Source organism: Brienomyrus brachyistius, chromosome 17 (assembly GCF_023856365.1).
Source record: "Brienomyrus brachyistius isolate T26 chromosome 17, BBRACH_0.4, whole genome shotgun sequence".
NCBI classification, from domain to species: domain Eukaryota; kingdom Metazoa; phylum Chordata; class Actinopteri; order Osteoglossiformes; family Mormyridae; genus Brienomyrus; species Brienomyrus brachyistius.
In genome coordinates this window covers 8,018,765-8,046,301 of record NC_064549.1, presented here as the reverse complement: position 1 = coordinate 8,046,301, position 27,537 = coordinate 8,018,765, and the positions used below count along the sequence as shown (strand labels likewise).

General features: G+C 41.3%; 1 protein-coding gene across 2 annotated transcripts in view; it reads right to left on the bottom strand.

Moving 5' to 3' along the window:
- exoc3l2b (exocyst complex component 3-like 2b) overlaps nucleotides 1-27,115 on the bottom strand; it is a 34,204-nt gene extending 7,089 nt beyond the window's left edge. The window contains exons 1-9 of one of the 2 annotated variants that reach the window (XM_048981696.1): nucleotides 26,911-27,115; nucleotides 14,784-15,263; nucleotides 12,210-12,430; nucleotides 2,717-3,374; nucleotides 2,293-2,407; nucleotides 1,708-1,818; nucleotides 697-797; nucleotides 502-543; nucleotides 58-129 (exon numbers count right to left, since the gene is read on the bottom strand). In XM_048981696.1, coding sequence (XP_048837653.1) covers nucleotides 58-129; nucleotides 502-543; nucleotides 697-797; nucleotides 1,708-1,818; nucleotides 2,293-2,407; nucleotides 2,717-3,374; nucleotides 12,210-12,430; nucleotides 14,784-15,241 — 1,778 coding nt within the window. In that variant the 5' untranslated portion in view covers nucleotides 15,242-15,263; nucleotides 26,911-27,115. Of the gene's footprint in view, nucleotides 1-57; nucleotides 130-501; nucleotides 544-696; nucleotides 798-1,707; nucleotides 1,819-2,292; nucleotides 2,408-2,716; nucleotides 3,375-12,209; nucleotides 12,431-14,783; nucleotides 15,264-20,097; nucleotides 20,239-26,910 lie in introns of those variants that run through there. The other variant, XM_048981695.1, reaches the window with a different exon arrangement.
- Between the last annotated feature and the right edge of the window lie 422 nt (nucleotides 27,116-27,537).

Genomic DNA, 27,537 nt, shown 5'->3' with positions numbered 1-27,537 from the left:
TAAAAGTCTATTCTTTTCTTATGTGTATACAAATGCTTGACAGAAACATGTGAATACCTGAACGGCGGGCAGCAGTTAACCAGGGCGATAGTCTTGGAGACGTATCCATCGCTCCACTCGCCACTCTCACTAAAACAACAACAATAACCATGTATATATATCAGACTTTTATTTGTACCTAAAAGTCCAGTGAAAAATAAACAGCGAAAACCATAAAGTGAACTACAAAGCAAAACAATGTAACCAGATAACCAATAAAGAGGAATCAAATAAAATGTTCTGACAAAAACAGAATTTTTATTGGGACTGGTTTAAAACCATTATTTGCTTTGTGGAAGGAGTAAATCTTTAGTTCAGATTCGAGGAAATCTCTGAGGTGACGTGGCAGCAAGCTCCACAGTGCACGTCAAACCTCTAGAAGCTCACAATCACCAAAATGCAGCAGCTCACAACCAACGAGGTAAGTAGAAAGTCGGCTCCAGTCAGTAGAGAAGGACATACCTCATAAAGCGTTCATGAAACATCTCTACTTTTCTTTGGAAGCTGAAAGACAGATAAAACAATAAAATAACATATGTATGTAAATCAAAGACTATTTGTATATATACAGTAAATACTCGGTACTGTATAAAAGTCTTAAGTAGTCAAAGAAACAGATGTTTAATCAAGCATTATCTTTGTGTACGTTTCTCTCACCTGTACAGGAAATCGGCCAGTCCGTTAAGACTGCACTGTGCCACCCTAGCCCCCAGGTCTCTGTTAATAGCTGCAGATCTGTCTAGGTCCACCTGCAATCTCTGTACAGAAAGCCATTTACACACTGGCTGTGCAATTTTTCAGATACTGGGGGTGTTCCACAAAGAAGGATGTCTCAATTAGCTGGCTTTATTTAAGCTAGAAGTCATGATTGCCCAATAGGAATGCTCTTTACCTAAACAGTTATTGGACGATATTGAATTCTAGCTTAAGTTAACCTAGCTAACTGAGAGATCCTGCTTTGTGGAACAACCCTCTGGTCCACATGTCCTTTACCCACAGGTAGAACATCCTCATCATCATCATCATCATCATCATCGCCAACAACACTGACAACAACAACAAAAGGAACTTCAGTCTTAACCAGCTTACTTTCTGAGGAGTGGGTGGGATAGTTATTACTTGCAGTGTCCACTAGAGTGTGCTGCAGTGAAAATAAAGTGACCTATAGAACTCTGTGACCTTTTTTGTTATTCTGGCATTTGATGAAAGGGTTATTTTTTGCATCTTTCTCAAGGTTTGTATTTTTAAATGCTGTAATTTACTCAAAATATAAAACAGTCTTTGGTCATAAGTTATTGTCAATCATTCTACAAATGCATGAAAACAAGTAAAATATTGACAGAAATAAATCAACAGCCAAAAACTATTTGGGCACCCCTATTAATTAGTGGAACTGGCAATTTTATACATACCGATTGCTGACAAAGGAATTTAGTTATGCACACGCTTTTTTGCATTAAATGTCAATTGTTTCATAGTACTTGCTAATTTTACGAAGTTCTAAAATCTATTCCTTGGAATAGGCTGACATTCTACACGGTCCTCATGTCCCGCACTTCCTGGATCAGGCACCGCATTAACCACACCTTTTTAATCAATAAGCTGCTATGAAAAACTGATGGACAGAATGACAGACTAAATGAGTGTTAGAAGTCAATCAGACTTTACCTGAATGACAATGCGCGCCAAAGGTGACTGGAATTCCTCAATGTTCAGTGTCTCCGTCCACCTTTTCTCCTCCTCATCCAGGACCTGAGACAGTTCTGTGGTCACCTTAGCCTATGAAGCAACACTTGCATTACATAAAATTCATGAGAACGTCAATCTTAAATCACAGTTTTCTGAGTGTAAGTTAGAGACTGTACATTTGTATACAGTCAACAGAAGCACACAGAAAGGTAATAAATCAGTTTTTTTAAATTGCAATTTCCTTAAAATATTGACTACAATGTATATAGTCAGAAGCATAATTCTGAGTTGTTCGTTATCTAATGTCATGATTTTTAGACATGATATACAAACATTCACTGGAGAATGGAGTTTTTGATCTAATACAATTAAACTGGGTTTTTTTCCAAAGGGATGCTATTATATTTTACACGTTTACAACAGGGACACTGTAAGGAGCTTCATTCTGCTCTGACTGCCAGTGGTCACTTATATCCACGCTGCTTTGCTCCTTATGTCCCCCATTCACACGCCCCGCCTCAACTGTAACAACGGAGACTGCAGTGTCAGTGATGGAGACCCTACCCGGACAGAGTTGAGACAATCCAGTTCCAGTTTATCCACGGTCTCTGAAGGCAGCAGTGGCCCAAGCTGGCTGCGGTTAATAGGGTGAGTTATACTGACCACCCCAAGAACATCTCTGAAAGATACAGAACATGCTTGCTTAGCAGAGCTAAATCATTTACAATGTATTTATATGGACCTGAACAGAGTTGGGTAATTTAAATCCATAGAGTAAAAGTCCAGACCGGGATTTTGTTTCAACCAAGCAGTTGAGCTCAACTGGTTGGTTGAAACAAAATCCCGGTCTGGACTTTTACTCTCTGGAATTGAATTACCTAACTCTGGACTTGAAATACCTGGCTCAAATCTATCAGCTTTTTCTGTCCACCACATGCTATCTTCAGTTATAAGCATTTTGCCAAGTAAGAGCTAAGATGGGACTCACCTGTTGTATATATTGTATATCCAGTCCAGGAGAGAGTAGGTGTCAGTGATTTGCAGTGACCTGGAAGTTATCTCCTGAAGCCGTTGTGCCACAGCCTGGTGATAACTTTGCACGTAGACGTGGAAAGCACCATACTCCTCAGGGTAGATAGACACTACATTCCGGCATGCTGCGCCCAGGTCCTCCACCACACGGGAGCGCAGCTGGTCTAGGAACGATGCCAGCTGCCCAGTCTGTGCTTCTATCTGCTGGGGTAAGCTCCCGTCGGCGGCTTCTGCCACCGCTTCTTTCCAGCGTTTCTTGAGCTGTCGGGGCCTTGGGCCCGTCGGTGCACTGTCTCTCTGGGCCCAGTTGCGGTCTGCCTGCTCCTCCTGTTCCAGGACCTGCACCACCAAACCCAGATTGGGCCCGGCTGTGGGTGAGCGCAGCGATTCACGCACCACGTCCCACAGCTCTTTCTGCAGAGCCTCGTACAGCAGCTCCACATCCTTGACCTTGCGCCTGCCTCCGTCCTTGCTGCCGGGGCTGGTGACCTCCTCAGCGGCACTTCCTGGGGAGCCTACAGACAGCACCTCCTCGCACTCCTGCTCCAGTTCCAAGATGTGGGTGTCAGCCAGGAAGAGGTCCCGCTTATTCACCAGCTGCAAGATCTCCAGAACTGCAAATTGAGGTGCAAGGGCCAGAAATATATTTTAAAAGTGCTAATAATGTAGAGTGTAATATGCTATTCCATGTATGCTCTTGGAAATAGTAAATATTTTCAAAGTATTTATTACTAGTTTATTTTCATAAATGAGACATCCAATCTCATCACAGAGCATATGGCAAAGCAGACCACATTGACCAATGTCGAATGAGCAAGTCATTGATATAGGTGGAGGCACAACTTAATAATTTAAATATAAAGGTCTATTTATTATATTGGGGGGGGACAAATTAAGCCAAATCAAATACTGAGGACTACACCCCCCACACCCCCAGTTCCTATGCCCCTTTTGGTGAAAAACTCTATGGCTGAAAGTCATTCATGCATGTGTACTGTATGTTTTTAGAATCACCAGTTGGCCCTAACTGTACAGCTGTGGGTTTAAACCAGAACACTAGTCTAACCTAAGCATACATCACTGAATCACGCAATCCGAATTCTGCATACACTGGTCTAAAGCACAAGGTGACACTGGTACCCACTGAGCCTCTGTGCTGTTCACCTGAGTGCCTCTGATTCATTTCAGTTGAACCTTTTGGGTACCTAGGAAAAAGGTGCTTTGGCCTGTCATTGAACAGTCTACATCAAAGCTGCTATTTCAGGATCAAAGAAACTATCCACCCATTTTCCATACCTATATATTAAATGTTATAAAACATTTCTAAACACATCTACAATGCATTAATGGGGGAACGAGGCGTACCCAGATGAATATCACGCAAGCACATAAGAAAATGTCTAATCCTCACACAGAGTGATTCGAGGCCACTGCCATACCCTTGGAATATCAGACATAAATGATGAGTTTGCTTTAATCTTTAAAACACTTACAAAATCTGCTTACTCATAAACTGTAAACTAGCAGGTTAATCATTTATGAACCGTTCTGAAGAAAAATCACAGGGAAGAAACTCAGAGAATCGAATATTTCTGACTGGTGATTTGGTTTTGGACTGGAGTGCATTGTTTGGCTGTGTATATACAGGACATACTGTAAGTATGTTTGAATATGCAACTGTAGAGCTGCTACTGGCTTTCTAGAGTTTTCTACTGTGGGGGTTAATTTGTCTATAGCTGCTATTAAAATAACTGAGTCACTGTAACAGAAAAACAGGAACACACACACACAGATTAGGTATCTATAGCTTTGTCGGAGACTCTCCATTCATTTCTTTGGGCGTAACCCTAATCCTAACCATGATAACCCTAACCCCTACCCAGCCCTAACCTTAACCATGAGTAATCAAACAAAATACAAAATACAACTTTTGAAAAATGGTCCCAACAATGTAATATAAACCTAATCCACACACACACACACACACACACACACACACACACACACACACACAGAAGCTGGGAGGAAATACAAGGTGCAACTGCAAACTGTTACTTGCTAATGCTTTGCGGATGGAATAGACTAAAATGTTTTACACATAAATCACATTAAAAAAACACAAAAAATCTGTCGTTATCATAGAGAACTCATTATTGGAAGAAAGAGCCTTCAAGTACAAATTGACTTTTCATAGCATATTTTATGCATAACACAGAATTTAAAATAGTTTTCAGAGTATGTTTTTGTTGAAAATATGTTGGTAAGATTTTTAGTCCTCATTAGGGAGACAAAAAAAATAATCACACTGGCTTTGATCACTGATGCCTCGCATGTTGTGTTGAGACACAGGGTATGAAGTTCAACAGGCGTTTATCACAGGACAAAGTACTTCTTTAACTTGGACGAAAATCATACTTGGATATTCAAGACCTCCAGCAAACAATATCACACACAGAAGCACCGGTTCCTCGGTGTGATTGCAGGTTGCAGTGCTGAACAATTGCCTGTTGCATAGAGTGCTGCCATGGCAACTAATGACCGTCTCTCGGATCATTTATTTTAGTAATTCATTAAGCGTTATGGTTAAACATGTCCCATTTGTGTAGATGTTGCTGAGGAACAGGGACAATGTGGGATTTATGTAGATTACTCACAATATCTGTATTTGTTTTATATGAACAAACATGGGAGTCTGGACGACCCCAAGTGGTTCAAAGATGAAGGAAAAAATGTTTAACTAAAGATAAAATATATTGAACTGCACTGGCCAGGCATCATGTCCAGGGTGTCCCCTGCCATGTAATGAAATGAATAGTAGTTTGTTTTTTGTTTACTTAACATAGGTTCTGATGAGAATGTCGGTGAAGGGAATAGCAACTGGATAAGGACAGTGATTATAATTTGCCAGTAGGTCTGGGTCACTGGTTACAATCCCACAATGAGCATAGCTGTCGTACATTGCAACAATGTATCAAATTCATAATATTTATCAGTGTCTTTGACGTTTAACAATCTATCCATTTTCTGTAGTCACTCGTCCTATTCAGGATCTTGGGGGGTCTGGAGCCCATCCCGGAAACCATGGGCACAAGGCAGGGAATAACCCAGGATGTGCCACCAACCCATCGCAGGGCACACTCACACCATTCACATCTATGGGCAATTTGGTAACTCCAATTCACCTTTTCATGTTCATGGAGGGGGGGGGAACACTTTAACGACACAGGGCAAACTCCACACACATGAAGCCATGGTGGAACCCCAGTCCCAGAGGTGTGAGACAGCAGTGCTGACCCACACTCACCAAGGAAAACTAGGAATCTGAGGTTTTAAAAGATTTTGTATACAAGTTACTTCCTTGTTTTAAAAGAGAAAAAAAACGTCTTAAGCATTTCTCATTACCAAAGGCCTGTAAAAAAAAATAAGGAATTTAACTGAGTACTCTCTCAAAGCACTTGGAACTTCAGGAAATGTAATTTCCTCCTCTTTCCATGATACTCATGTTGCACATTGTAATCTAAAAGGGACAGGAATGCAGAAGGCATGGCGGGAAGAACAATGGGATTTTAAGGCCCTGTTGGGGGTGCACTGCTTACTTATCGGCAGTCGATCGTTTTCATCAGTTTCGTTTTTCCCCTAAATCTGTCATCTATGGAAGGCCCGCCACTCTTTCGTGCCAAGTCGCACATTAGCCCCATAAAAGATTCCAGCGTCCAGTGAAGCCCCAGTGCCCAAGTCTGCTCAGGCTCCTCACCTCGCCTGCCACTGTTCTGCCACCCGGCGGAAGGACATCTAAACATAGAACACAATGCCCCACACTGCATTATCTGTATTTGAGAGAGATGGAAAAATGACTGTCGTCCCACTGACAGAGACAGGGAGTGGGAAGTGGAAAGTCTGTCCTGGTGACAGTCTTAAACTGACTCTTTGGGAGGGACAGGGAGTGACAGGGAGTGGGAAGTGGAAAGTCTGTCCTGGTGACAGGCTTAAACTGACTCTTTGAGAGGGACAGCGAGTTACAGGGAGTGGGGAGCGGAAAGCCTGTCCTGGTGACAGGCTTAAACTGACTCTTTGGGAGGGACAGGGAGTGACAGGGAGTGACAGGGAGTGGAAAATAAATGCTTGTCCTTCTGGCAAACTTCATTTTATTTAAGTTTGCTCTGGAGGTCATATAGTGGAGCCCACAGAATCACATCCACCATGTTTTTTAAACTCCTCTCTCTTCTCCATCCATCCAGTCACCCCTCCATCATCCATCCATCCATCCATTAATCCACCTTCCAATAAATACTCCTGATCAGTGCCACAGTGTTTTTCAATTTCCCATACAAATATTTGAAAATTCATAAAAAGACGTCAGAAACAGCACATGGATTTAAAATGTTGTGCGTCGTGTGTGTATGAGAATTTATACCACAACCATCAATATACAGATGATCGTCCTTAAAAGGAAAGTTGCATTTAGCTTAATTAACCTTCTTCTGCAGAACCTGAACAGTTGCATGCCTCAAAAATGCAGAAAAATTACACATAACTAAAGAAATGCAAGCAGTACTTTATTCCTGCAGTAGAACAAGACCCACGGGAATTACACCCTTTCTGCACAAAAAGTCAAAGTTAGCTTCATGGAACAAACCATCCTAATAACAAAATTTCCTCATAACATCTGAATGAAGTTGACTGTACCTGAAGAAATAACCCCTGCACATTCTTTGATGCATCACACAGCTTTGTATCATGCATGATGCATACCTGTTTATTACCGAAATCTGGACTGCAGAGCAGTTCATTGAACTCAGGGGCCAGAGGAGATGTGTTAAATTGTGACTGTCTGTATTTCCGGTGGACACTGAGTATTGAAGCGCTCAGGCTCACCGGAGAGGGGATACAGCCACCGCGCTTGGGGCAGAATAATATTTTTCTGCAAAGCACAGTATCAAATAAACAGCAGCGGATACAATTTCTCCCTGCAGGCACAGCTGGGTTGCAATCTGTTTCTGAAGATTCCCCCCCTCACAAGCAGAGAATTAGCATTGGATAGGTTACAAAGCATCCTGGTAAATTCTCCCGACCCTTGGGACACATAATCCATTAGTTTCGCATCTAAGTCTTCTGAAGTCAACTGTGTTTTGATGCTTGACAGCTACGTCATGTGTTGCATTTATTCGCGAGTTCTTCTGAAATCCAGGCCCCAAGGATGAGTTTTCTGTACACTGTAGGTACACAGCTGTCAAAACAAGCACTGATTTAAGTTGTTTCTTTGTGTTGCCTGCCAATATTGATGGAAGGCAAATCAATACAGTCTTCTAGTTTTCCTAACCCATTTTGTCTGTGGTTGCCAGGTATTTTTTTTCTCTGCTGGTATATTGACAAAGCAGATCAATGCTGGAAAATCAAATGATTTCCAGAACCACTAACATGCACAAAACAACTTTTAAGTGAAGTTACAAGAAGCTCAAGCTGGAGATCGGATAATGAATAACAAGAGAAAGAGTGAAATTTCTTTCTGTTCACTGTCGGTCAACAGGAATATAGGAGAGCATTCCCTTTAAAGTCTCAAAAGACTAAAACCATTTTTCTGAAATAAAACAAAATGCAGTCAACAGAAATATGTTACTAGCTGGCATGCACTTTTCCTAGTTGCAGAGTTAAATAAACTTATTCAAAATTAAATTTAATTAAGATTTATAATGTCCAAGCAGACCAAAAACGTGGACTGTCCGGGGTTTCCCTGATGACTTGGTTGGGAAACACTGCCTTAAAAGGTACAAGTACCTAAAGCTAAGGGTACAATTGGCAGACCCCTGAAGATACAACCCCATTTACAAGCAAAGGTATAAATTGGTGCCCTTTTTCTGACAGTGTAATGCAAATCAAAAATCCAGCTACTCTGGATCAAGACTGATATGCCGGCTGAGGAAACAGATCCTCAGAGGACATCATCCCACCTCCCTTTTCACTGCTCTAACCTACCTCAGATGCCAGAGAACATAAGCTAGGATACTATTCATCAATTATGGTATGTCAACATGAGCAACCTAAAAAGCACTGTCTCCAAATTACCAGACCGGGGCCTCAATTAGCTGCTCGACACCTGGATTCTTGAGTTCCTGACTAACCGGCCTCCCAATAGTTAGATTAGAATCCCATCTATCCTCTGCCCGATGCTTAACACCGCTGTACCCCAGGACTGTGTGCTGAGCCATCTTCTTCATGCACTCCACACCCATAAGTGCGTACCCACCCATACCACAAACACCGTTCCTGAATTGACATGACAGTGACAGTGCTGATCGCTGACCATGAATTCAACTTACAAGAAGGAGGTACAGAACATATCGATTGTGGTGCTCAGAGAATAATCTGGCATTCAACAGCATTAAGGGACCTCATGATGATGATGATGATGACGATGATGATTATGGTGAATGAGCTTGTTTTATCCTACATAGTGACTCAGCAAGGAGAGTTTCCATTTTCAAATCTCAGACGACAATAAACTCCACTATCCTGCTCAAGAAGGCATTTCCTAAGGACACTTAAGAAAGTCGATCTGTCTAAACTGTTGCTGGTGACCAAGAAAGTCATAAGGAACCGGCTACCTTTCCTGGAGGTCATATGCAACACCCTTTGCCTGCAGCGGACCAATGACATCACAAGGGATCCATCACCTCTCGTAACTAACGAGCAGGAGCTGTGGGACTATTTATGTCTATTCTTCTAGACTGAAGAACAACATAAACCAGACCAAACCAGGTACAACCAAGAGATAATACTGTTATCATTACCTTGACTTTAATATTTACTCTATTATTACTGTTATTATCGCAGCAGTCAGACATCAAACATACTTACATTTCAGTCATACTGTTGCCGACAACAGTTCCCTGACATCCGCTAACGATGTGTAGCATTCTGAAAATCCGTCGTTTCGCTAACGAGTCGGCAAGAAGTTTTACCGTAGACTCAGCCCTCCCGGTCACAAATCTTACCACCCCTTTCCAGCACCCCAACACCAACACTAGAATTGGGTGGTATCTATGGTTTAATACTCTCCAGACAATATACCTCGGTATATAGCGTTTTGGCGGTACTAAAAAAGAAAGCAATGGCATTCCAGTATTTCCTAGATAAAATTTGATGGGGGGGCGTGGGGTAAAATTCCGCGATATTACCAAAATACTTCCCAAGCCTAGCCAGTATCGACCCTCCCAGCTATCCCTCATCCGGCTCACTGAAATCAATATGCCTGAAGTGTAATATCTGACACAGGGGGTGTTGTTCCAAGAAAGAGGCAGGATGCAGGGCCTGTGGATGACTATCGCATTTCCGCTGTCAGCAGCACTCCAGACCTGCAAGGTAATGGCTTTCAGTTCCAGGTGGCAGGTCTCTCATTTCCAAACTAGCCAATCTGCATTGCCTTTGTGGTGTACAAAGACAAAAAATCAGCTTACTGGCATATTGAAAGCAGACACAAACGCAGTGGTTGCGCAAAAAGACGAAACTCAGCTGATACAACAATAAAACGTGAGCCGTAGTTGACTCAGCAAAATATTTCTAAAGTTGTTGACACATACATATTATGAAATACATTAAAAACTGCTATGAGAAGAGAAACAGCACATACATGAATTAAACTAACTAAATCTTTATTGTATTCAGAGATACGTTTGAAATGACTAAAAGACGTTTTCTACAGACCTGAATATCATTTCTTACAATTTCTTAGATTAACTGCTAATATGCATCTAGTACCACTTCAACTGAAGATTTTTCTTCAATCTTCATTGAAGACTGAATTCATTGCAACCATCATGTGTGTCACCGCGTACATGGAAAAGGCAATATCTTTGAAATCTGAAGCGCATGCTGGAATGGCAACATAGCGGAAACTGAAACAGTACACCAGCTAATATGTTCAGGTCACCTCAGAATGTAAGTACTCTAATCCATCCATCCATCCATCTTCCAAACCGCTTATCCTACTGGGACACGGGGGGTCCGGAGCCTATCCCAGAAGCAATGGGCACGAGGCAGGGAACATCCCAGGAAAGGGGGCCAGCCCATTGCAGGGCACACTCACACACCAGTCACTCACACCTACGGGCAATTTAGCAAGTCCAATTAGCCTCAGCGTGTCTTTGGACTGTGGGCGGGAAACTGGAGTACCGGGAGGAAACCCCACGACGACATGGTCCCAGAGGTGCGAGGCAACAGTGCTAACCACTGCACCACCATGCCACCCCATACTCTAATCCTCCAGGATTAAATATTTCTTACTACCCTTGTGTGTCTGCAAATCAAATGTTTGCTTAGCTATGTTTGCTTAATTAACTATACTTTTGGACTGCGAGAAGAAAGCCAGGTAAAGCGATGGAGGACAGACAACTGTGCAGTGCCATGCATGACATGCAAAGTCGATTTTTATGGAATTCTTCCACAATGGTACTCATGGTCATTAGCAATTAGCAATTGCTCTGATTCACACAAGCTACTTGAAAAGTCTACATTATCCTTCAGATAAACAGCTTGTTTACACCCATCCCCCCCCCCATATTTATCGACCGTCTCGTTGCACATAATGTATTTTCACTTGCACGCACCCCCTAAACTTGCCCAGTCAGATTCTCATAATCTTGGCTTTAATTAGCATAGTGAGATCTCTGAGGGGATTACATGGAAGTTACCACTATTGTTTTCAGAACATCCATAAATAGCCACAACACATGACCCATTAATAACATCCTAAATCCTATTTTCTCTTTTCGTCTACTAATAACTTTTAAAACCTAATAACTTTTTAAGGGAAGGTATATGTACCATTGTTATGTACCATTGTTATGTACCAGGTATATGTACCATTGTTCCACAGCAGCAGCAACAGCCTCACCAGCAGCTTTTGTTATTAACTACTTAACATACAAAGAAATGTTGTTATCTTGCATAGTCTGCTTCATATATCTTTGCAGGGTTCTGCTAAACCTTTCGGAGACGTTGCATTTTCGAGTTGGTTTTAGATTTTCTGGCATTCATAAATGTGGAGAAAAATGAGCCGATAATAGATAAAGACACTGTGAACCACTGAAAGAAAAATTCATATAGGGAGAGAACAACTGTAATTCTGTAGCAACAGACAGGTCAGAGGAAAAACTAATGATCGAGATGTTTGCGTAAGAAAACAGCATCACGGAATGCTTAACTTGGAATAAAAACAGCAGTCAAACGAACTGATGTTGTCTATACAGCTGACCCAGGTGCATTAAAGTGATCCGTCAGTTTTATGTCTGACTGACACATAGTAACGAAATATGTCCTGCACTTTCAGCGACGCCTTAAGCGCATATTTCACAGAGGAGGCCCCGATTTAAGCATGTTAATACTTAGAGTGTACAAAAGAGGCGAGACCATGAGAGAGATCATTTGAAATCTGCAGTTGCAGCGCTTCTCACCTGAGAGAGGCTCCCTAGGTTTGACCTCTGGCACCTCCTCCACCACCTCATCCTCAGCTCCTCTGGATGCCGAGTCCGCCAGTGACTCCCTCTTCAGCTTGCCCTGGCACATCATCTTCATGAAGGACAGGCGCCGGCTGGAATCGCCGTCGCTGTCGCCGTTCAGGTCCCCATTGGGCAGGCTCTCTTTGCGAAGGCTCTCTCTACATCGACCAACCATCCTGCAGAAAATTACAACAATGCCTATGATGTGTCATGCGCCATATGTATACAGCACTTTGTCTGTATTGTACCTGTGCAAGTTTTCAGCATTACACTAGATTTGCACATATTTATCACCTACACTGTCAAAAAAAAGTACCAATTTGTACCTTTGAAGGTACAAGTACTTGTCAATGGGGCTGTGCCAATTGTACTCTAGCTGTAGGTAAATGTACTTTTCAAGGTGCATAAATGGACTCTGAGGGTACATTAATGTGGTTTGTACCTTGGGGAACAAACCTATACCAGGGCTGTACCCTTTCTTTCCTGGCAGTGTACCTTCGGTTTATGCCTCTCTGCACGCATCACGCATCTCACATTTATTTGCAGTATGTCCTGTTAATTGTGCATTACCACGGTGTCTCCAGGTGTAGCAAGATATGCCAGCACAAATTTATAGTTGCCCTGGTCATGTGGCAATAAAGACTCGTCTGATTCTGGTCAGGCCCGGCACCATACACAGTGCAGCACCACACTGTCATTCCACAAGCAGATAGACAAACCGGGCCAATGGTCAGCCAGCAGATGGGAAAAGAAATGAAACACCCGTTGATAAGTTTCAGGATTTATTGAACTTAGTAATCTTACAGTACAATCTGCGGGCTGCGGTTAATGAGCTACCTTTGCTGCCTGTTCCCAGGAACAGGATGAGGATGGTTTAATGGACCTTGGCGAGGTGCTCAGCGAAATTTGCTAATGGCTAAGTGTTATTTTAACTCAAGTTAAAGGTGAGATTAAAAGCTTCGCCAAGTTCCACTGAGCCACGGTATATCAGCTTCTGCCTCGCTGGGTCATTGTGTCATATTTTTCCCATGAGGTCGGCTAACGCAGCTTGTGTAACTGCATAGTTCAAAGAACAATAAACTCAAGCAAGAAATGGTCGTCCACTAATTCCAAAATTATGTATTAATTAATAGTATCCCTCAAAAGAAGTTAATCGGTAATTCATTTCAGAAATCTTAAAGTATTTCTGTACTATTACACTGGCCTATTTTCCAGTTATTTGAACATGAAGGTCAAATAATTAACAAAACAATTATACCAACCCCGTTATATATTTACTAAATACAATAGCATCAGTATAGATGAGTACATTTCATATTTATCTTCTATAACATAATCAACACATAATTGTTACAATTGTTACTGGGCAGCACATAAATTAATAAGTTAATGCTATTTATGCAGAGTTTCTATTCAAAAAGAGAAATACAAAGGTTGGTATTGGAGACTGTTACCTACCAAATTCAGTAAACTATCAAAAGTATTTGTAGTATGTAAGTCAACAACAGCTAGCAGGAATGGTATGATGGCTTATTACACATGACTATAATCACCCCCTCCCACCATCATGTCAAGTGTGGTTGCACGTTATAACTATAGAATGTGCGTTACAACAGTAAACAGTGGTGAAATTTATACAATTTGATTAACTTAGTTGGGCTTTTGGGGGCGGCATGGTGGTGCAGTGGTTAGCACTGTTGCCTCACACCTCTGGGACCCAGGTTCGAGTCTCCGCCTGGGTCACATGTGTGTGGAGTTTGCATGTCCTCCCCATGTCGTCGTGGGGTTTCCTCCGGGTACTCCGGTTTCCCCCCACAGTCCAAAAACATGCTGAGGCTAATTGGACTTGCTAAATTGCCCGTGGGTGTGCATGTGAGAGTGAATGGTGTGTGAGTGTGCCCTGCGATGGGCTGGCCCCCCATCCTGGGTTGTTCCCTGCCTCGTGCCCATTGTTTCTGGGATAGGCTCCGGACCCCCCACGACCCAGTAGGATAAGCGGTTTGGAAAATGGATGGATGGATAGTTGGGCTTTTTTCTGATATTCTAATCAAGTGATCTTGGTAGATTCCAGGAATTAAAAAGGTGATTAGTTGCCTGCACACTGACCTCTCTTCTTCTCTCTTCGCCCTCTTTTCTGTTATCTCCAAGGCATAACATATTGGGCATCATTTAGGTATATTTGCCACAACCTAAAATACCTGGTCGGAACTGTGTGCTGGCAGAGTTATACAAATAACAAAAGCCAAGAACCTTCTCTTCAGATTACATCATACAACATTACAGTTTCCCCTTGAAGTTGACATTCAAAGTCTGCTTTGTCATCACTATTTAATTTCCAGCATCACAAATGACCTTAATAAGGAAAACCAATCCTTTTTTTATTTTTTGCTAACCTCTTATGTCATCAAGAGAAATTTCTTTTCGTCCAGTGTCAGGCACTGGATTTTCAATCGAAACATGTTGCCGCCCCCTTATAGGTCATTGCGACCTTGATAGACATTCCCACCCTTGCTCCGTCTTGCCGTGTACCTGAGCAGGCTTCCCTCGGAGCTGCGTCTGCATTTCTTTTTCTTCTCCAGAGATGACGGGGTCCCGACGGACCCCTGCGGGGACGGAGTCCCAAATCCTTTGCTGCGACCCGACATCCGTAGTCCTTTGCCCAGCTTGCCGAGAGTCTTGAGCGGAGACGAACCACGGATGCGGTCCAGCGTGCCTCTCAGGGATCCGCTCTTCACTGTACCACTGCGCCGCCCTTCGTTGGCCTCATTCTCATCCTCCTCATCTCCAAAGGGGTTACGATCCCCGGGGCCGCCCCCCTCCAGGAAGGAATTATTCCCCTCGCCCCACGCCTCCTCACTACCTGACTCATGGAACGGGTTAAGGTTCAGGCTCATTTTGCGCAATATCAGCTCCCCGCGCGAGTTCTCCAGCTCTCCGTTCAACCTGCTCCCTTTCAGCCTGCCAGGCAGATTCTTGAGAATAGGCATTCTGCCTCCAAGACGTGGAATTCTGCAGAAGAAAAAGAAAAAAACAATTACTACTCCCATTGCACCTGATTCTATAAAACATGGTATCACCTGATCCTATAAAACATGTGGTTCTATAGCAAGTTCATGCTAAGAATTCTGTATGCAACCAATCGTAGCACAAAACAAGGATTTTGCTGCTTAAGAGCAGAGTCCAAGAAGTGTATTTTCTAGTCTTAAAGCTTCGTAAGTAACCTACGTAAGTAACATAGCCATATGACGTAAGCAGAAGGAAAAGGCCACTTTTTGTGTTATTTCAACAAATGATATGGCAATTCTTTCCTGCGGCATGCAGTTAATCTAAGTTCAATTAAGTAAATTCTGCTTCCATTAGATGAGATAGCTATGTTAACAGAAAGTCTAGAATCTTTTGCAATCTGTATGCAGAGGGAGACCATTGACCTGAGTCTGAATGGCCTTGCACAATGTGATGAGCTGAGACGGCGCACAGGCTATGGAAGAATGCATTGTTTATTTCATCATGCTGTCAACACTGCAAATTTGTTTAGAATGCTAACTAGAAAACTGAACCCGAAAAAAAAAAAACTGAATGTTTTTAGGGTTAAGAATCTGAAGAAGTAAGTGTGTAAATGAAAAATAGTTTCATTAATTAATTTGTGTGGTTCTCATGAGAGAAAGGAAACAACAGCTCCTTTCAAACAAGTAGTTAGCTGTCATTCCTGGAGTCTGTCTGCAAAACAGGTTAAATCTTTTTTGGGTTTTTAGGGTCCTGAAATTGTATTTCTGAAAATATGAGAAGTTATCCGTATTTTTAGCTTAAATCTGTCAAGCTGAAATAAAGACTTGTGCGCAGTAACTTTTACCTGTTTCACATGGACCTCTTCAAATAATCAGTGCTGCTTGGCATTTGAATGACATGATTATGAACACAGATTCTTACAGTTTTAATGAAAGGTGGGTGGGGTCCTTTGAGGGTCTTACTTCTGCTTGTTTATGAGTGTAGTGTTTTGTGGCCTTTGACCCTCTTTAAGAAAACATGTTTGTCGCTGTTCATGGACTTCCCGTCCCCACAGAGCACGCTCGGATATTTAGGGCTGGTGACAGCGCTGTGGGACCCGCAGTGAATCACTTCCTTCTTGTATATGTGCGCCTGTGCGCACCCATTTGTGTCCATTTGTATCTCTGTGCTTTAGCTATGCTGAATGCTACATTGTAAACTGTAAGAAAGAGAACCAAAATAGTTCGGCAGAGGTCATTAAAATACCAGGGCTTTATGAATACAGGGGAGGGGCTGTTGAGAGTGATACAGTGTATTTCCAGTGTATTCAGTCTCAGTTTGAAGAACTGAAATGGTTAAAAATTAGAATGATTCTGGGTTTATAAGGATTTAATAAATATATTTAAGTTCCAATACTCCGTGAGTTTTGTACAAAAAGAGAGACGTTAGACATACTTTTGTAAGTTTTGAAGAAATACTAAAGATTCACAATTTCTGCCAAAAAGTCAAACGATTCTCTAAGAGACGATATTTTTTAAAGAGGGTCCATTGTTTTTCAGCTTCCTAAGTTTTTTTTTTTTTTTTTTTAATGACTGGAAGTAAATTGTTTCTCCATATGGGTTGCTAAACATTCGGGATTCCCATTGATGTTCACAGACTGAAAGGAACACAGAGAGCCAGTAACATGGGATTTGAGAGGAACAGTTTCTAATGTCATTCGGATTAACTGTCTGGGACGAGACACACATATGGACTGAAGAAAAAGGCAGGGATACTGGAAAGAAATAACGCTTCATTATGCATTCAGTCACAATCAATCATTGTTTCAGGTCAGGCTGGGGAGCATGTGCACTGGTACCCCACCCACCACCCGATGGAGCACCTTGGGATCCTGGTTGGTGACCCCCCCAAGGCTGACCTGGTCCAACTGCTCAGGTTCTCAGCAATTAGGATCCAGCGAACCGGATCACCCCCAGGAACACGTGTCACATATTTTATGCATATATTCTGAATATCATCTTCAGACTCTTCCCCCCCCATCCACACTTTGGTGGGAACCACTGGTCTATTCATTAGTCTTATTTATACAGAGGAACATTTCACTGCGAACCCCCCCCCCCCCCCCCCCGCCCAAATCTTGTTGTCCTTACGTCCCCTCACCTCTTTTGTGTAGCAGTCTCTGCTTTTTACTGTAAATACTATTAACGGAAATCCTCTGTATGTCCTTTGTATGTCACATCAAATAAACCAGAAAATAATCCTTGCACTCACATACTGCTGATTTTTGAACCAAACGTAAGAGATTCATATTGCGTCCAACTGCATGACAATCCTCTAGTCATCGATCTTACCCTGCATCCAACTCGTCTTTCTCCTTTTCTCCTCAGTGACCTCAGAAATTCCTGAGGGGGCTCCAAATTATAAACTGGGATGTTAGATAATTAGGGAAGATAAGAAAACTGAGAGGGCATTTCCCTAGATTGATACGACTTCCTGTGTCTCAGCCAGGTACCATGAGGTTTTCCTGTGCTTAGTCAGTCTACCAAAACTGCTATCCCAGCTTGCTTGGACTTTTATTTTCGAAATTCATATGATATTTGAGTATTAAACCTACCAGCTGGACTCCAATACATGCAGTTTTTCACCATCAATTCCCCAAAAGAAAATACTAATGCAAATATGTTATCTTCTGTGAGTGCAATTGTACTTCGGATACTCACATAGTGCAGTGTATTCAATGCACAAAATTCGTTCAGATCAAGGGCAGATTGAGTATGACTTATCTTTTTGAGAGATCACCACTCAAGATACAAACCTTGTCTATTTCTTCAGAACAAAAAAAATGGCTAAATGAACTATTCAGAAGCTAATGGCGGCACTCTGAGTAACAGTATAGCAACCAATGTAAGACAACTGTTCTATTCAAAAATAATTTCTCCATAACCATATTAAATTAAGTAGTTAGGGATTAGCTAGATGATTATGATGTTGATGACCTCAATAATAAATGTTAATGAAGAAGAATATGGACACCATCACATAATTTACTAAACTGACAATGATGCTACCACACTGACAAAGTGAAATGCCTCATCTATCCATCCATCCATCCATCCATCTATCCATTGCCCATAACAGCCTATTTAATGCAAGGTCACACTGAGTTTGCAAACAGGAAGCCTAAAGTGTGTCAAAGGCATGTCAGTTCATTAAACTAAAGGCAATTTACAGTCACAGGGAGCACATGCAGAGATCTGGGCTCAGGGATCCAGCACACAATCCTGGAAACAAGGTGTCATAGTCTAATACACTCCCTGGTGACTTCTACATACATTTAACTGAAAATTGTCTAATTAGTTGTTTGTATTCACTTAGGCGGATTTTCTCGGGGTTGCCAGCTCTCACGCATCTGGCTTTCAGACTTTCACATTCATGTAAGAAATCTTATGGCAAATCTATATTATTCAATTATAAACCTCAGATTAGCTATATCAAAAACAATGGGGTAATTTGCAAACCGCTACGGACTATTTGCAAGGTAATAAAACTGTTATTCCAAAAACTCCATCCTCACAGTTATACTGTTTTTTTCCCCCAAATATTTTACTGATCAAAGGACTTGAAAGTGAAAAAATAAGATTTACCATTTTACTGACATAAATGAAATCAAACTAACAGGGAGAAAACAATAAGGGTCCGCCATTGTTGATGCTCGGACCGCTAATAAACTTTTGGTGCTGTCCTATAATTACACAGTTTGTAAAGGTAAAGTGTCATGACAGACGGGATAAAGAACTCGAGGGCAGGTGTGGTGATGAAACAAAAGGGGTTTCATTGAACTCAGTGAACCAAAGCAAGAAAGAAACAGGATTATATGGAATCAAAATTGGAGGACTGGAACAGGGTAGGGCACAAGCAATAATTACTGGACTGGGGAACTCAGGACTGGGAAGCATGTATATACATGATTAATGAGGGAGCTAAAGAGAGACAGCTGGGAGCGATTAACATCAGGATAAGAAGCAGAGGTAACACAAATGAGTAACAGGTGTGGCACTAGGGAGGAGACAGGAGGATGAGGTGGACGTGGAGGCAGGACGTGACACCAAGTCACCTTCCTATCGTACTCGGTCGTTCGACCCAGCCATAAAGCTCATATTTTTTTTCCATGGCGCCGTTTACTGCCTTACAGCTGTAAATCGTAAATTGTTCCAACGATAAGCGCCATAAATAAAAAATACAATAGTACCACATAAAATAAAATTAAAATACAAATAATAAAAATTATGACACAAAAGTAGCAGTACTGATTTTTTTAAAGAAAAAATAGCCCCGTCTGCAGGATTCCCACAAAAGTCCGAAGTAATAGGATATTGTCCTTGTAAACAGAACAGACTGAGAAGGTTACACGCATGCAAATTCGTCCAGGACAAACCAGCTCTTTTAACTCATTTATGAAAGTATGCAGGGATTAGATTCCTTAACGCGAGAGAATTCGGACAAAAAGCTAGAACAATCAAATCTCAGATACGGTTCCTCTTTTCTCAGGAAAATCAAGAAATTGCAACATTTGTTTCAGAGTAAACAGAAAGTTTACAAAGCTTTCCCCCTTACACTTCATGAAAGTAATGAAAGTGTACTGTATATAACAAAAAACTATTTTAGTACTCCAAGCTATACAAAATAATGTAAAACGGTTTACAACGGTTTAAAGAGACGGTTTTCTTGTCTGCAGTTTAAAATGCCAACCGACTGCTTATAGATACAATAACTACATGCATCCAAAAACAAAGCACGTAAAGCACCTGAGTTTTCCGTGCAGATTATAAGGTCATAGAAATAGACGCACTTTACTTACCGACCATGATGATATTTCTTTATAACTTTTATAACTGGTGAAAAAATAATGCTGAGAAGCGCAAAAATCCACACCGCAGTGAAAGTAGTCCTTTACTCTGCTATTAATCAGAGTGAGAAAAGTCAGGCAGCTTTTCTTTTTATTTATGCTGACTGGGAATCTTGAGCCGCACACGTGACGCACAATAAAAGACGTTTTTTTTTTCATTTAACTCTGCGGTCACCTAAAGGTAATTTGTGTTTAAGTAACGTGTTTGGATATTACAGAAAACCTATATATAAAATACATTATCTCACTAAGATAATAACAATAGTTCGATTTTTATGAACTGTCAGTTTTATATTCGCAATTTCCAATATTTCTTTGATTGCAGTTATTCACCTCGTATCGAAGCACCGAAGAAATGCTGCCTGTTTCACAAAGCGCGTTATTTCCTGAAAGGTAAGAGAAATCGCTTTCAATGTATAACCAGCGGAATGTATTCAAGGTTATTCAAGGTTCTTTAATGTTCCACAATTTGTCTCATGTGCCCAACCGATTCATTATAGAGTTCAGCGTGCACAAAGCTTAACTTAATAATTTACGAAATAATTTTTCGTTAGGACGAATGTAGCCAAATAAAATATTTGGGGGTGCACGTTCCCCCGGGATACACAGATAATACAATTATTATTTCATATTTAAGAAATGATACATTTTAACCTGAGTTTTGCACCACCAAGCTAATCACATGACAATTTTATGAAATTTGGGTGATCATTTACCATTAAGGAAATTATATCAAATGGAAATGCAAATGCAGCCATTAGACGCCCCTGTGCAGCTGGGTAACAGGAATTCCGCGCTCCATGGCGTCACGATTGTAAAAAGGATTCTTACCGATTAATGAAGGCAGTGTGCTTTCTCACATAAACGGTTTACGGACAAATTTGTGTTCTACGGTTTGTGAGTAGAAGTGGGACTGGGAATCTTCACCCCTATGTTTCTTAGACAACTAATTGATGATGAGTGCACCCTGGGTGGCCGTTTGCCCAACGTTAACTTTACTTTCCGATTAAGTGGATCCCTTTTATTCCAGACAACTGGCTTCAAACCACATCTTGCAGTGCAAGGGATTTCTGTGAGGTTCCATATGATGGGGTCCTTTACTACAGCGCAAGATGTTGGATTACATATAGGTCAGAGGTCTCCAACCTTTTCCAGAATGAGAGCAAAGAAAAAAGTGGTGTCCTATTTTCTCGAGATAATTTTTCCGTTACCATGAGCAGGGCCATCGCTAAAGATTTTGGGCCCTATGAAAGCAGAAAGCATATCATATTCGCCCCCCAATTCCAGACCAATCCAGTTATTTTCCAATTTTTTTGGGGCCCCCCTGTCCCTCAGGGGCCCTTGTAATCATTCTAACTCCACCCCCCTGCAAACAGTGCCCCTAATCAAGACAAAATGATGTCCGCGTTCTCGAGATCTTGCGATAATTACTATGTTATCACGAGAAAACGCTGAAAGAAGTGATATTACGTGACCTTTCTCGGCTTCCGTAGTGTCTAACTGAAAAACGATAAAAATTTTATGGCTGTTGTAAAGCAAAGAAGAAATGGTGAACAACTGGATTGTTATTACAGGATCTGAGTCAACCGTGGATGTGTTACGGATATGCCAGTGTCGAAAGCCAAATACAAAAGCAACGAAAAAACGAAAGAACGAAAGAAATAATTCAAACTGAAAACTAACTAAAAGCTAGCCAGGAACTGGACATAGATGTGTTATACGTATATATATGAACTGTACATAACATGTCTATGTCCAGTTCCTGTTAGAGGCTTTGCCAGCGTCAATTTAGACAATTAATGGTAATCAGCCATTTTATGAAAATTTGTGGAAAACACATGAGATGGGCCTTAACTTTCTATAATTGACAAGGGTGCCGGTTTGGCAGCTGTGCTGAAGTGTTTTATTACTTGAATAGTTTAGTACTGTAATAGTGTAACATAGTTGATGCAGATCCTGTAGGGACAGCAATTTTGTAAATAGTTGCATACTAAAACATAACCAACCACATTTTTAACCGCACAGTCTAATCAGATTTAGCCCAACGCATAAACACACCTAGTCTGGCAGCACAGTTAACGTAGATTAAGATTTCTGCGTGAACGTCCGAGTCTGAAAGCATGAGTGACACGCCAGGTGTGTGAGAGTTGGCAATTCTGATATTTGGGATTACTGTAGGACTGTTTGGTGAGCTAACCTTTATGGGCACGTGAGCTGACTTTTGAAGACCTCACAGATTATTTCGTTCTGTTTTCACGCTGGATCAGTGCCTATACTGAAATGTAATGTAAAGACATGCCACAAAGGGTTAAACGTTGAGTACTCTTTTAAGCACTCTTCTGCAATTTGCGCTTGTGCATCACAAACGTACAGGCCTTTGTTTCACCTTCACAGCATACTGACCTTCTTTGTGTGAGTCTCCACTGACTAATTCCTTCCTCTCTATAACTTGAATATTCTCAATGATCCCTAGCTTTGCAGACCCAAATCCTGCTCAAAAAATAGCAGAGTTCCTGTTTACTTTCAACCATTTTGTGCAACACTCATCAGACTTGGAGTTCATGGTTCAAACCACTCCTCTCACCTCTTCATTCCTCGTCCAATTTCCTTTTGCAGCACAAAGCTCTTCACACGTGCTAAAAGGAAGTCAGTTAACTACGTATCAGTTCCTTTGCTAACACAATGGTGTCTCCACCCAAGTATGCTGCCTAAGACTTTCTTTTAACATTGCCAGCTTTTATGTAAAAGATTAAATTTTTACAGGGTTGAGTATCTGGTCAGACGGATTATTTCATGTAACATCTCAGTGAGTCAAAACCATAACAAGTTTGTCTATGTCCCCTAGAAAGAGCTTTAGTAAACAGTCGAGTAAAAACAAGTAATGCTGCTGATATATAAACACACCATAGTTATAGATGTTTATCCTTTCAACCTGATTGACCTGAAATGTTTGGGTTTGGGTACGTTCTGCTGGACATTATTGACTTAGAGCATTCTAGTTAAGGACTAGCAGAGGTCACCATTGCACCAAGAAACACAGAGGCTATAGTCATGAATTATTGGAATATATGGAATAGGATTTCCTGTGTCTCAGAGTTATTATTTATCTTAAGAATCCTAGAACAGGAAAAATACTACAACGCAAAAGTAACAGAACCAATGAGCTTACGATTGTCTCATTTGTGAAGTAGAGTTTTATAGTTGAGTGGATCTTGGATCCAGCACCAAGAGTTAACACAGAAGCAAAATTGGAAAAGCTGACTATCGACTGGGTGTGTGCTTGTGTTCAGAGGTAGAAGAAACTATACATGTAGCAGCTAATGTGTTACAAGGAGTTATGGAAGGTGAGGTCAACCTGTGATAAGATGTCTCAGAAGACATTAAGCAACATGCATGCTTAAAGAATGCTCCACGAAGAACTATGAACTTCTGTCTTTAAAAATGCTCTGAAGCAAGGGGCATTTAGATAGTAAGCAATCTGGATATATTTCATTGTGGAAGAGCACAGAGCTCATACTGATTGCGGAAGTGTGAAGCTTGTCTTCTAATTAACCTATTCCACCTGACTGTAGCAACATGAACTTTATTAATCCAACAAAAGGAAGTTTCATCGTTACTGGTAGCAGCCAAAGTTTAAGACCTGGGATTATATTACACAAAGTGCCGAAATACGTAAACAAAGGCCATGAGGTTAGGTGTGACAGAACAACACCAGATTTAATGGACTGATTCACCTTTGGTTGACAAGAGAAATCTTTTTAACATCGAAAGTTTATTTATTCAGTTTCTGTCTATGGGTGACAGAGGCATCAGATGTCTAAGCATATTAATGCTTACTTTGCCCAATATGAACGATCGTAGAAAATGTGTCAAATTTGAAACGGCGATCTTTTGTCATGTCAGTTGTAGCCATGTGGGGTCACGGGGCTACTATTTTCGGTTTATGCGGCCCTTGACAATTGTAAATTAGCTATACGTATCTCACTGGAAACAATGCGAGAAAGTTACTGTCTTGTTCCTGTTGATTGTCAGAGAGAAGAGAGAGGGACAGGAAACCTGACAACAGGATTCACATGCATCAGCAATTTAGAAACACACTTTACTGTTTGGTTTAGCGTGTATGTCAAGAAGCCGCGGTTTCTGTGGTTTACGTCTATGTTAGTACTGGACTAGTTTCTACATATCTCGTCCTTACTTTCTTTCCTGCACTGTCACTTAAGTTAACTGCATATTGTTAGTTTCATAACTGCATGAATAACTTGTGCTATGGAATTACAGCAGTGAGCACAATGGCGTGTTTTTATATATTTGTGTTCTAGTAGCATTCGTCAGCAAAGCATCCATGTCCAGCCAAATTGCCCAGTAATGTAAGTGTTATGCAGTTAACAAGAACAGCGGAATCTATTCCATTTTGAATCAATGAGAACCAATGTTTAACCAACAACTGATAAAACTGTTGATTTTTAACTGCAAGTACAGAAGCAGTATTTTAATAAGTGTCATCGAGTGACATCTTTGGATTGAAGTCCATGCAGAGTTCCTCATTCTCTCTAAATGACCTATTAAGAATAATTGCCAATCATGCAAGCAAAAAAAAAATGCGAAGTCACAAAAGCCAAAAAGCTCAACTGCTATCAGCAAAGCATGCATTTGTACACTGGAATACCAACTGAGTCCTTTTCATTTACCATGAAAATTAATGTCTCTCCAGAAGCAGGAACTGCAGCTGCATAAGGGGCTGATAGGAGGCGCTGTCAGCACTGATCTGCCTGCATCCTGGACTTGCTAAGCCAATTGGGGCCACAGGACGTGCCCCCAACGCCCTGCCAGACTCCCGCTGACTGAAATGCCATCGAGCTCCTCTATTAAATGCCCCTTGTACTTCCTCCGGCGCTCTATGAGTCTCTTCGCATCTCACTCACCTGCTGGGATAAGCGTGGACTTTGGCAGAGGGATACACGGGGCGACAGAGAATTTTCAACGTCGGCGGGTTTGTCCAGGATGCAGTAGCATCCTGGCCTCTTTTTATTTAAACACGTTTATCTGGTCCAAGAAAAAAAGATGGGCCTTTGTACGATTCAATTTATTTGCCGTTTGTGCAACGTACATAGGAATTCTTGGGTGTTTACATTCCCCATCTTGCACTGCGTGAAAAACATAGTATTTGGGGTCAGAGCACAGAGCTATCAGCACTCTAACCCTGCAACCCTGGAGTATTTGGGGTTAAAGGCCTCCCTCTGTAGTACCAAGCAAAGATATGATAACTAAACCAATGCAGAATTCAAACCCACCACCATCCGAACATGGACACAGATCCTTAAATTGCTGAGTAACGCGCTACCTTTCAATAAACTGTTGGGTTTCTGAACCACAAGAAGTCCATACTTGGTTAATCTCCAGCATACAGTAAGCTGTTGGAAAGCTAAAAAAAAAAAACACTTTCGTACTGGAGATGAAACATTAAAACCAAGAAAGTTCAACAAGTTTGGGGGTATTACACCATCTACAGCAGTGTTTTTCAAGCCAATCCTCCAGGGCCCCGAGACAGTCCGTGTTTTTGCTCTCTCCCGGTTCCCTGGGAGTTGGGAGAGAGCAAAAATGTGGACCGTCTGGGATTCATGACCCTATATTGGAACGGCAACATGAAAAACAGCCGTAAATATAAAGGCAGTGTTGTTTAGCAAGCTGCCCAATCACTGGAGAGGCACATCTCAAGTTGAACTAGCCTGATGTATTAGAAAGCAAGGAAGTTCCACATCTTAGTGTTCATAGTGAAAAACTTAAATGGATTGTACAAAAGATATATATAAGTGACATATAATCTCAGTGGCTCATTAATGCAAACAGGCTGCTCCTCCAAGCAGCTTGTCATGTGGCTGCAACTGAATGCATGCAGACAGAGTTGAGAAGTTCATTTTGTCTACAACTAAGACACAGATGAAAGAATATAGGGGTATATATCGTTTACCCATTTGTTAAATAGTTAATATCATTTCACACGGCACAAAGCACAATACCGGCTTCTCACAATATTCTCACAAAGCTGTCATGTATAGAATTATGCACGCTCTGTACATCCCTCATGTATTATGTAATTATTATTTTTGTTTTAATTTAAGTACTGCAGTGTATAAAAGTGATTGCTATAATGAATGGATCTGAATTTGAGAATTATATGCAAACTTCCGAACACTGACAAAAATGATGACTACTCTTGAATGACCAGTCACTTTTTCCGGTAATGAATGATTATAAGTATATTGTGAGATTTTTTATGTCACATATCGGATGTCTGGTCAATAATGAACATTCGATAATTAAAATCCCAAAATGTACAAATAATCTGTGTGAACATGCCGTAAAAACAAGATTTTCATAAAGGGAACTCGATAACTGATTTTTGAAACACTACTTACAGTACTGAAATAATATAATAGAACTAGCAAAACCGTAAAATCAACAGAATTATAGAGTTCTCTTTATGAACATCTTGTTTATTAAATATATCGGAAAACCATAACGTCAGGTAGACCCGTTATTTATGCTAATTACGTAAGACAGCCATGACCTGAAGCCAACAAAGAAGACAGTCTGAAACATACATAAAACCAATTTTACATACACGTACAATCCTGTCAAAAAAACACAAGACAGAAGCAAACGAAAGGAGAGAGTCTTACGGAAGATACAATGAAGTCGGCTCAAAAGCAAGGAGCATGTATTTACGACGCTCTCCCCTGCCTGTAAATTCAGCAATCCTCTTACCCTGTATAGTCCAGAAGGGGTCTCTCAGCTTCAGTGCAGCGGCATAACTGATCTATGTGCTGCCGTCTCTGAATACGCTTTGCGTGCGTCTCCTCTGAGGTTCAACCAAACTCTGGGGCTTCTCTGCTTCCTGGCAGCACTGTATTATAGTACAAGATGGTGCTTTTTCCTGAGGAAACAGACCATCCCCTTTCCTCCTCACTCGGGGCTCCGCGGGGAGGGCCTCCAATTATACTAATTGCTGCAACTATTCTTCTGCGCCTTTTATTTAGTTATTTGTTTACTTAATTTTAAATAGTGCCTGACGTCATCTTACCCAGAATACTCTAGATGGACGCTGGAGGGTAGCTGGGGTGAAAGGGGACAGATTTGGATTTGTTTGCTCATTTCTTTCTCCGACTCCCTTTGTCAGGGTGTTTGTTGATGTGGCTCCTTTTGTTTCTACAGGTAGTTCTCCTACTGTGATATCCAAGGCATTACTTGGCAAGCGCAACCTTTTCTCTAAAGTTTTGCGAAGGAAGGCCGAGAGGTAATGTCTTGGAATGCTGAGCCCTCCGTCGCTCCTGTGATGTCACGCGGCGTTCTTCTGCGTATTTATTTAAAGAGAATGTTTACATTTGTGGATAT